Source organism: Punica granatum, chromosome 5, assembly GCF_007655135.1.
Source record: "Punica granatum isolate Tunisia-2019 chromosome 5, ASM765513v2, whole genome shotgun sequence".
Lineage (NCBI taxonomy): Eukaryota > Viridiplantae > Streptophyta > Magnoliopsida > Myrtales > Lythraceae > Punica > Punica granatum.
Genome location: NC_045131.1, coordinates 10,661,197 through 10,672,819, shown reverse-complemented (window position 1 = coordinate 10,672,819; position 11,623 = coordinate 10,661,197). Strand labels below are relative to the sequence as shown.

Below are 11,623 nucleotides of genomic sequence, written 5' to 3'. Positions count from 1 at the left end.
AGGGGGATCAATTACTACGAGTCGAGCTTCTACTTTCGGACTCGGGCTTCACTGGCGTGGTGTGGGCTCCTACGCATGCATACGCGCCCCCAAAATCATTACCATGTGCTTTAATACCATATTAAATTTTCACTAAACTTATACGGACTTGAATCCTTATTCACTTAAAAGCTCAAGCTGATAAGTGTTGGTATCCAAATCTCATATAAATCTATAGTTATTCTTTAATTTTTTCCATGTAGTATTTTATAATTCCCAATAGCAGTTGCCCATGAAGTTAAATTGTGGGCAAGAAGGTTCGAGGATCTAGGATAGAAAGATACATCCCAATGATCAAACAAGAATAAATAGTCAATAGCTGAATCAATAAGCGATGCAAAGAGAGTCATCTTGCAGTATCAAGGTTTGACGAGGATCACGGAGACCTCGAATCACGTCCATGGAATCGCCTAAAAGAAGCTACGAACTAGTCTGCATTTTTTGGGCGCACTTGATAGCTTTTAGTGCAGCTGCTGCAGAATGAAGTGAGGGGGAAATCGATTTCGTCCGCCGTAGAGTTTGGGAGCCATTCCTTGAAGATAATATGGTATCCAAATACCGACCAGGGAGCCCTTGCCAAAACATTTCTTTTGCCTGCAGATGAAGCAAAATGAAAGAGGACGGTGTTTGGTCCGACCAGAGTACCTTCAACTTCATGGAGTAAGTTCCAACAGTTAATTGTGTGAGATCTAATGGATTTGCGGATTAAATCGATGTCCGCTATAACTTTGCCATGAAAGGAAAAACGGGAAAGATTTTTGACAATGTTAGGATCAGATGTGAGCTTGAGAGTTGGAGCTTCACAGGAGAGAGAGGTTGTTTGTTCTGCTAGCCCATCCACGGAAACATTATCGGGACCGTGAGGGAAGGGTGCGAGAGGAACATATGAAAATTGAAAGGAGTTAGAGGAGGAATATGTGAGGGGACAGGTGTGAGTGGAGGTTTAGATATGGGAGGAAGGCGCGAGGATTGAAGAAGCAGTAAATGAAGGGCCATAAGTGTCGGACGGGACAGATGCTGGAGCAGCCACCAAAGGATCAGAGGGGAGAGGACGCCAGAGACAAAGCTCAGAGGATTTCGTTTTAATAAGTGGACGTGTTTAGAGAGCATCGAGTCTTCTTTTCTATTTTTTTTCAAATAATCACATTTAATGTGTAACATATAATATGATCATGCCGATGGTACTTAGAATCTAAATTGTGATAGCATATTACCTTTTTACCTAACGCGAACAAGTACCGAAATTCCTATCATTTATTAAAGATATTTATTGTACATGTAGCTTTTGTTATTATATATATAGATGATTTTATCGAAATTCAGGGGCTATCACCAAAATATATATTTTTCGGTCATCGTGTACCGTGGGTCTAATATAAATTTTTTTGGGTGAATAAAAAAAAGACAAAATTTAGTGTGGGAAAATTACCTCTCATCCTAAACTTTTGGAGTTAATTGCAAAAATTTGAACTTTAAGAATTAAGAGCCCCGTCCACTTGGACTCAGCAAGCCCACCAAACCTTATCTACCCATTATCGCTGGACCACTCAATAGTCAAAAGTCCACCTTCTCCCCCAATTTGTATATTCATTGCACGATCCCTCCATGCGCTTCCCACTTGAATATTCCCAGAAATTTCCCGCCTTTCCTTTCTTTCGTCTTCACAAAATGACTGCTTCCCGCCTCAAAATTCTGCCCGTGCTGATAAAATTCGATTCCCCTTTGCCACTGTTGACCACATCACCTGGCCCGTTATAGGTGCGAATCTGGTTTAGTCTCGGAGGGTCCGTGACAGGCGAGACCATGAAGATCCTGAAGGACAAAGCGTGCTGATAGGTTCATTTACTGCATAAAACCGGGGTTGGATCTCTGCCCATTGATGTCGCATCGGACCGAGCCGCAGAGTGATGTGGGTGAATCGTGCTTGAGATGGGCTTCTTCTAGTATCGTAGGCAGGCCTCGGACTGGTGCTCATCATGTAAGGGTACCAAATGCTCCAATCGGTCCGCCAAATGAATAGATCGTGCAGTGTCAATAGGTCGTATCGTGTAATCGACTCGTTCATCATTAGATTAGAAACTGATCGTGCAGATATCATGTCACGGAAAGAAGGTTTTTCAACTTCCAAATTCTGAGAAGGATCTTTCCATCGGAAAGGCCATCCCTATAGTGGGTGGGAAGTGCATTACATATCCAGCATAGAGTTAGCACCCTAATTATGGTCCCATTGGGCAGGACCAGTTTTACTTTTCCACTAAAAGGCCGAAGCTGTAGCATCCGTTTCTCAACTCATGTACACTTACCGGACCACCGTGAGCGTGGAATTCGGTGCACGGGTGGTCGGATGAGTTGTAATATGTCGCAATTGTTTGACAAAAATTGCCCTCGCAGTTGGGAGTTGCAGTGCACCAGTTGGACCACTACTACCGCCAATAATACATCCCAGATTCCCGATCGAATTCTCATGCAGGCCCTTCAATGTACAAGCTGTCCCCTATGCCCAATTTCAGAATTTCCGTGATCAGCTCGAATTCACACTATAATCAGTCTTTTAAAATTGTAATATTTATAATTAAATCATAATAGTCAATGATCTTGTAACTTAATCTAGGTGTCTCAGCCACGTCGTGCCGGCGTCTTCGTCATAAGTTTACAGTCGATTTGAAAAAAAATCTTGTTGGAAGGAATGTACGTATACACGAGCCTGAATGAGAGAGAGAGAGACTAGAGTAGGGAAGAAAGAATGTGGAAGGGTCTGGATGGCTGGGCTGGGCTGATTGAGAACTTCGGCCCATACAAAAAGCCCATATAAAAGAGGAAAAATGAAGCGCCGTTGCCGGGGATCGAACCCGGGTCACCCGCGTGACAGGCGGGAATACTCACCACTATACTACAACGACTTGTTGTTTCATTAGCTCACATTTTACAAGATTTTTCTGGTCTCTCTGTTCCAGCCAGACTGTATGCTGCGATTGAATTTCACGTCGGAGTCCAATTCAGGACATAGAAGAGCGGTTCTGCTTGCGAAGACGCTGAGATCCCTCTGCTGTTGACGGAATTCAGCTTACTCCGGTAGCCTCCTATGGCTATCGAGCTCAGTTCACGGCTTCTCCTTCTTCCGATCTTCGTGCTGACTCTGCTGGCCAGTCAATCCGAGTCAGCGCGGCAGCCGTTCAGGAGAGATCCCGGCCACCCCCAGTGGCACCACAATGCTTTTCACGACGTCCGGGATAGCGTCCGATCCGACGTCCGTCGGATGCTCCACTCTCGCGCCGAGGTCAAGCTTCATCTTTTTTGTTTTAGTATCTGCTGTTTCCTAGCTCGCCTCTGGTTAGGGAGAAGATCATCTGGGTTCACTTCCCAGTGGAGAATTGTCTGATTACTGTCCGTTCCAGTCTCTGCTCATGATTACAGTTCTTCTTAATCTCAGTTCGGACATTCAAAAATCAATAATTACGTCAATTTTACTGCTGGTTGGAAAATAAGGAAAACCCACTGCTGTCAATTGTCATGCATTTGATTGTGGATCATTATGCATTTTCGGTTCATCGAGCATTTGTTTCCATCTCGATTTCCGAAGCGGAAACATTGCTTCATATGCTCTTTTCGATTTCGATGTTCATATAATTCTATCTGGATAATCGTTATTTACATTGTTTCCGCATAATTTATATTCTTCCCGTGTTTTCATTTGGCGGAAAATATGAAAAGAACCTTTTTCCAGTCTTTTGTGAAGGAATGCATTCATAGCTGTTCAAAGATTCTCTGGCCAGTGGAAACAGACACACATTTCACCCGAGAATCTTTACTCTTTTGGAGTTCTCTTGCGGCATTCATGTTAACAACAAATGCATGACATGGTATATCTCTTCAATGCAGGTCCCATTTCAGGTGCCTCTTGAAGTCAACGTAGTCCTCATTGGATTCGATGGTGATGGAGGATATAGGTACAAAGTTGACGTGCATAAATTCGAAGAGTTTCTGAGAGTTGGCTTCCCTTCTCACCGGCCTTCTTGTTTGGAGACAGGCGAACCTATTGATATCGAGCACCACATTGTCTACAATGCCTATCATGTAATCTTTGCCAGACTTCGTCGCATTTATTATAAATCTATCTAAATATCTTAGTTTGTCGGTTGCTAGACTTTCTTTTCCCTTATGTATTGATATAAAGTATAGTGTGCTGACCTGGTTGATGTGCCAACACTGAGCAGTTGTCCATTGGGATCTTGCTATGGCTTGTGACTAATTTTTAAGTCAACCTAGATTCCATTTCATCAATTTTGGAAAACATAAACATAACGAATGGGGCTGCATTTAACATTTCTTTTCAAATCATTTATTGTTTGTTTGGGTTCTTAGTATGGGATATATGTAACCATCTTAGCTGTTGACAAGAGAGTAGTGCAGACTAGCTCGAGTAATAACACATATTATGGCTTTGGGCTGTCCATTCCAATTTGTCACAATCTCCTGTGAATTTATAGCTCATTTTCTCGATTTCTTAATGGCTAGGCTGCCCAACCAGAACTGATTGCACTTGAGAAGGCAATGAAAGAAGCTTTGGCTCCTGCTGGTACTGCTAGAGAGGTGACTTCCTGGTTCTTTTGATGGTTGTTGTTTCTGTCCATTGTTTTTGTCCTATTTATGTGGATCAGTGAAATTGTGAACTTCATCTTGAATAATAGAGTGACTTTGGGAGGGCGGTGCCTCTGTTTGAGGTAGATGCAACAGCTGTGGAGCCTGTATTTGACAAGCTGTATTCCTACATATTTGACATTGAAGATGGTGGATATTCTGCTCCCGAGATGGATAGACCAGTGCCAAATGTGATATTCATTGTTAACTTTGATAAAGTATGGTCCCTGATCTTACTCTTTAGTAGCTTTTCCTTTTATCTTCAGTCAGAGGAAGATAAGTGATGGTGAATGCATTCCTTCATAGAGAGAGTGGGGGGAAAAAAAGTTTGACGCGAGGAACTAGTGAGAATCCTCAGTACTAATTTGTTGCAGAATATTAAACCTATTGAACATGACTTAGATTTAACAAAGTTGAACTGTGTATTCTCTGTGCTTTAGAAGTACATTCTTTGGAAAATGCCGAGAAGAACACTTACCATGTGCATTTATTTCCCAAACGTTTCACGATTGCATCAATATCGTTGCTCATGCTGTATTGTCCTGTAACTTGGGTAGCTTACTTTTCCTGTCTCATAGGTCAGGATGGATCCTAGAAATAAGGAAATCAACCTTGATGATTTCATGTATGGGAAGCTAAGTCAATTGACTGAAGATGATATGAAGAAACAAGAGGGAGATTATGTCTATCGCTACAGATATAATGGAGGTGGAGCAACTCAGGTGTGGTTGGCGTCTAGCAGGTAAAGATGGATTTTCTTGTGTTATATATATTAAACATGGACTTGAAAGTGATATTTCCCTGTCAGCTGCAGTTATATTTTATTAGCAGAGTCACATGGAAAATCTTCTATTAAAAGGAGTTACTGGACGATGTTCTTTCTTCCTTTCAGAGGCTTTTCATTCAATCTGCACCAAAATCCGATCCACTGTTTGAGGAAATGATACATGTGTTTATCTAGTATAAAAAAAATGACCGCATAAATCTCACCGATGAGTCTGAGGTCTTATTTGTGCTATGGTTGGCAGGTTTGTTGTGGTTGATCTCTCAGCTGGCCCTTGTACATATGGAAAAATTGAAACTGAAGAGGGAAGTGTCAGTTCTAGAACACTTCCTCGCTTGAGAAATATAATGTTCCCTAGAGGTTTCTCTGTGGCTAGTGATCAGTCGTCTCATGATATATTTATTGGACAACTCGCAAGTCTGTTATCAACGACAGTTGAGCATGTTATAGCTCCAGACGTAAGGTACTTGTAGCTTCCCTTAACAATTAGTTTTTAATAGTAAAGATTGTCATTTATTCCATACAAGATTAGCCAAACTTTGCTTTGCTCTTTTTCTTTTGCTAAAAAATGCAATACAGGTGCTATGTAAGTTAATTAGTTCAGCCTCCTAATAAGATCCTACTTGATGCTTATTGTTGGTTACTCAAACTTATCATTTAGTGTTGGTTGTTATGGCTTATGGGTGCTGGTCTTTAATGATTCAGGTTTGAAACTGTCGATTTGGCATCGAGGTTGCTTATACCAATCATTATTCTTCAAAATCATAATCGGTATAATATTATGGAGAAAGGCCACAACTACAGCATCGACATTGCTGCGATTGAGGCTGAGGTAAGTTGCTTTCTCTTGATTACTACGTTTAGTATAAAACTAAGAAGGTGCTCTTCTCCCCCACCCCCCCCCCCCCCCCCCCCCCCCCCCCCCCCCCCCACAAAACTCCCTTCACAATTGAGCTTTAGCCTGAATAAATTATTCTCTCTGTAGTATTTGAGAGTGAGCTATAGCCTATAGGTAAGTTATTAGCAGGAAATTGGGGGCATAGTCCTCTGGATCATCGGGATGATTTTTTCTTGTGTACCGTTTTCTTATAAGAAAAGAAAGTAATGTTCGCAGTCTACCCCTTTCAGGTGAAGAAGATGGTCCATGATGGCCAAGAAGTTGTAATTGTTGGGGGTTCTCATGCATTACATCACCATGAGAAACTTGCTATCGCTGTTTCAAAAGCAATGCGTGGCCATTCCCTGCAAGAGACCAAAAAGGATGGTCGTTTTCATGTTCATACAAAAACTTATCTAGATGGGGCCATCCTCAAAGAAGTTAGTCATTTTCTTTCCCATTTATTAGATGATTCCTTGCCCCTACTATATGCTTCCTATTTTTCTGTTACTCTTTCCCTTCAAGCTCTTTTGTGTGCTTGTAACTTCAAAAAGTAAAAAGTAACTGCTCACATTGTACCAAATTACATAGAGAGGAAGCCCTAAATGTTTGTTATTTTGCTAGTAATCAAAATTTTCGTGTCAAATATCTTCTTTTCAGGAGATGGAACGATCAGCAGATGTGCTTGCTGCAGGTTTACTGGAGGTTGCTGATCCATCTCTTTCTAATAAATTCTTCCTCCGTCAGGTTAGTCAACTGAAATGAAGAATTCTCAATTGAATTCATGAGGATGGCTGTGGCTGTCAAAATCTACTCTTCTATGCTATCATTAAAACTTGAACTTGCTGCAGTATTATTTTTCTTTGCTTCACTGATTTCATTTTCTTTTTCCTATATCCAGAATTGGATGGATGAGTCAGACGAGTCAACTGATTCCATACTGAAGCATAAACCTATTTGGGCTACCTATGATCCCAAAGTTGGCAAGGATAAAAAAAAGAGAAAAAAGAACCAGGGGGATCTGTATCGAACTTATGGGACCAGAGTGATTCCTGTGTAAGATTGCTGCCTTAACTTTAATATCTGTTTCTTGCGTTGTGTTGGATGCCAGATGTCCATTCTGTTTTTCGTTACCATACATAGAGGCTCCACACTTTATTATTTATTATTGCAAATGAGAATTACGTGCTCATAATGGTAGTGAAACTTGTTGGATTAGATTCGTTATCAGTGAAGTTGATTCTGATTGCCTTATCTCCACAAAGGGAGGAAAAATTGATTTCGAATAGAAAATTATGAGCACTCACTTTGTATCTTGTTTGTTCAATTTTTGGTTCTTTAGGCCCTCTAGTATTCATAATACAGATTTACCAAAGAAATTCCCGTCTCAGATATGGTGCATTGAGAATGTTTAGTTTTAGTCTCTCTCTGATTGAAGGTACAGAATCAGCTGTCCATCATTTCAAAGCTTTTCCGTTACTTTCTCCTGTATTGATTCTGTTAGATAACTATGCATGTATGACTTGGCAGTATTTGATCAAATTTCAGTTTAAATCAAGATTCGTGGACATATATTGAGATGGTCTTTTCTCTACAGCTTTGTGCTTTCGCTGGCTGATGTGGATTCTGAGCTTATGATGGAAGATGAGAGTCTCGTATGGACAAGTAACGATGTTGTCATTGTTCTTCAGCATCCAAATGAAAAGATACCACTCAGGTGACTAGACACATAAATTATCTCTATCGCTTTCATCCTCAGCTAACTTTTCTCATTTATTCCAGGAAATCCTTTTGTCACACTACTCGTTCTAATCTGTCTCATATATATGGTTGAAATGTGTTGTTGCAGCTATGTTTCGGAAACTCAGAGAAGGCATGCTCTTCCTTATCAGGCTCAACGGCACATATTGGCGGGCTTGGCATCTGCTGTGGGTGGCCTTACTGCTCCATATGAGAAAGCCTCTCATGTTCATGAAAGGGCAGTGGCAAATTGGCTCTGGGCAGCAGGTTGCCACCCATTTGGACCATTCTCTAATACTTCTCAGATCAGTCAAATGCTCAAGGATGTGGCATTGGTATGGCCCTCAGATCTAATTATGGACGATGTTTAGTAGGTGTTGTCTGTAGGAAGAGTTATTATATGGTGTTACTTGTGCTGCAAAGTAGCATAGGTTATGTGAGCTAATCGGCTCAACTGTTGGCTCCTCAAGTTCAACTTGGCTATTTTAAGTTGAGCTTGGCATCTCTTTAGAGTATTGACTGGGTGCAGTTGAGCTTGACCCCATTCTCTATGATTTTGAGCCAAGTTTGATGGCAAGCCTCGAGAATTTGCTTCGTTAAGTTCGAGCCTAGTTTGAAGCTCCAGAGTTAATTCCAGTCAACTTGAACTTGGAAATTTACATCTTGACTTGACTTAATTGCACCCTGAGTACTGGCGGATTCTCTCTTGTGAAGTAATTTTTTTTTAAAAATATTTTATTAGTTGAATTGATGTTCAATTTAGCTTACTTGATGACTGATCTCCTCACTTTTCTTTCAGAGGAACACAATATATGCACGTGTAGATTCTGCACTTCACAAAGTCCGGGATACATCAGAGGTGATTTGATGTTTATTACCTTTTATCTTTTTAAGTTATATTTACACGCACATATGAATGTATATTGAATGGTCGAGTTTCATATTTGTTTAGGCTGTCCAAGCTTTTGCATCAGAACATCTGAAGACCCCACTTGGAGAACCGGTCAAGGGCAAAAAGAACAAAACGAGCACAGAGCTATGGCTGGAGAAATTCTACAAGAAGACTACTAACTTGCCCGAGCCCTTCCCACATGAGTTGGTGGATCGATTGGAGAAGTACTTGGATGTAAGAATTCTACAATCCTTAAATGTTCGTGCTGTTTTTACAAGTTAAATTTAGTAATGACCTCTCATGTTCTGATCCTATAAACAGAGCCTCGAAGAACAGTTAGTAGATTTGTCTTCCTTGTTATACGATCATCGGTTACAAGAAGCACATTTGAATAGTTCAGAGATTCTGCAGACCACCATATTTACACAGCAGTAAGTTATCTCTCCCTCTAATTGCAGAGATTAAATACTCTTATCTAAGGGCTTTCTATGAATATTCTCGATGATAATTTGTCGGTTAAAATGGACCTACAGATATGTGGATCGTGTATTGGCCCGTGAGAGGGAGAAGATGAAATGCTGCAGCATAGAGTACAAGTATCCTGTTCAGAGCTCTCAGACGTACATTTATGGGGGAATTCTGGTTGCTGGCTTTATAGTATATTTCGTGGTCATATTCTTCTCCTCTCCTGTTCGTTAATGAACAAAGATCCTGAAGCTGGTACGGAATCACGTCTCTCACCCCCAGGGCTTTTTCCGAAACTCCTCCTTGGAAGACGTACAGATGATATTGTAACCGTTAGAAAAGTATCTTTTTGACAGGACACAGTTGCGCTGCTTCTCTAGCAACTTGGGAGTGGCCTTCTCACAATCTCGCCTTAGGATCTCGTTTTTCTTTAGATGCAGAACAATAGTTCTCCTCTTACGATTACAGGACTGTACCGTGTTCGAGAGTTATCATGATTTTGTATCCAAAGAGAGCTGAACTGAAAATGTTTGGTAGTGGACAAGGCAGACGTCTTCTTTTGTAGGTTAATCAGCAGGCAGATCTCAAAATGAGATGATTTTTGGAGATGGATTTTACCTTCTCTTTCGGATTGTGCTTTTCCTTAGTAAGTTTATATGAAAAGAAAATTATTTCTGGCAAAAATCTATCTATTACGATGTCGAGTTTTTATACCATTTTAAATTTTACTTCCGAACGTCTGATGAAGTCGCCGGTGATAAGGCTTGGCTTCATATGAGTTAGAGGTACCATTGATATGTCCCAATATGTAATCATTTTTGGGATCAGTCATATTCCTTCCGTCCCTTTCAAAGATCGTTTAGTTGAGTGGGAATAAACTTTCAAGTTCGTTTAGTTGAGGAGGTATAAATTCTCTTGGTACGGTGTCCACTCGTGATAGATCCTTCGGGGAAAGCAACATATCTGGTTCTTCGAAGTCGTTAAAAAGCCGATCCATCATCCGACTTCTGTTCGCATGCCAACATACCACAAGGATTACTTATCGATCGTGGCTGTCTGCCACTGCAATTACCGTCTTGGCGGGCACCATCGAAGTGTCTCATGGAGACTTTCCTTTTCGGGAAGTGTTGAGGTATGGCGTTCTTTCCATTTCAGGAAAGATCGAGTTGCGGTTGGAGTACATCAGGGGACTCGAACCTTCCGAAAAACATTAAAAGATGGTGGGCCCAGTATGGGCTTACGCCACGGCTGGCGTAAGAGACTTGAGAGGAATTATTCGAAGGAGACCAAAGGTTTCGAGGGGCCACGGCATCTCATGGGCCACCCCACTGAATGGGCTTATTACGTGGGCCCCACTCCTCTTTTTTATTAATTGGATAAAAAATTAATAAAATGATATATGTAATTTCATTACGAAAAATGCATGACTAGACAAGATTGTGTGTCGCTGCATGAATTCCCTTTCTTCTGCATGACTAGACGAGAATGTGTGTCGCTGCATGACGCAGCGAAACTAAAGAACAATTATAATATGTTGATTCGCGCATAAATGTCAGAAAATAATATTCTATAACCTGTTGATTTACCAATAGTAAGGAATAGGCATCAAATTCGTTGAGTCAATCAATGCCGAATTTGAGAAAATAGAGAAAATATTATATCGAAATTTTATTAATCCAAAAAACTGTTTAGTCTAGGACTTATATCGCTTAAATAGGAATAAACGAAATTACAAAGAAAGAAATAAACTATTTAAGGAAATTACAACGAAAGAAATAAACATTTTATTAAAATTTATAAAAATATCTAAATAGCATAAAATTACCACGTATTCTGTCGCACCACTGCATTAATTCCCCTTCTTCTTCTGCGATAATATTAACAGGGTTTTGTCCCCCTTACAAATTAATTGTCCACGTGTCACCACACTAACGTCTTGTGAGCTGTGACATAATTTCCAAACATCTGGTTGGTGAACAGAGATGTTACACACGTTGTTTTTCTAAAATAATAGTGTTACAAAATTTAGCTACATGCAAAAGTTTCCAGGGAAAGCGATTTTGTCTCGAGAATTTTATATGATCAATTCACGAATTTCAAACACGTGGATACTCGTCAGCCTCGGGAAACCTATGCTTTACTGCGGAACAGTTGAAACTATTATTGCCCATCTCAACATCACGTTGAC

The 11,623-nt window shown here is 40.6% G+C and overlaps 1 protein-coding gene and 1 non-coding gene across 3 annotated transcripts; one reads left to right on the top strand and one right to left on the bottom strand.

The window, feature by feature from the left end:
- Positions 1-2,867: 2,867 nt before the first annotated feature.
- On the bottom strand, positions 2,868-2,939 carry TRNAD-GUC. Its single transcript has one exon. It is a non-coding gene; the product is annotated as a tRNA-Asp (tRNA).
- Positions 2,940-3,023: 84 nt separating this feature from the next.
- Positions 3,024-10,119, top strand: LOC116208657. 2 transcript variants are annotated; one of them, XM_031542194.1, is made up of 17 exons: positions 3,024-3,316; positions 3,919-4,113; positions 4,555-4,629; positions 4,728-4,895; positions 5,256-5,419; positions 5,706-5,924; positions 6,167-6,293; positions 6,590-6,778; positions 6,999-7,085; positions 7,240-7,394; positions 7,936-8,055; positions 8,188-8,413; positions 8,878-8,937; positions 9,031-9,204; positions 9,292-9,401; positions 9,504-9,690; positions 9,792-10,119. In XM_031542194.1, exons 1-16 carry the CDS (start codon positions 3,122-3,124, stop codon positions 9,667-9,669), a joined length of 2,430 nt encoding a protein of 809 aa, XP_031398054.1. In that variant the 5' UTR covers positions 3,024-3,121; the 3' UTR covers positions 9,670-9,690; positions 9,792-10,119. The 2 variants fall into 2 exon arrangements, with proteins under 2 accessions (XP_031398054.1, XP_031398053.1); XM_031542193.1 differs by having other exon boundaries at positions 3,025-3,316; positions 9,504-10,119.
- The last annotated feature ends 1,504 nt before the right edge of the window (positions 10,120-11,623 follow it).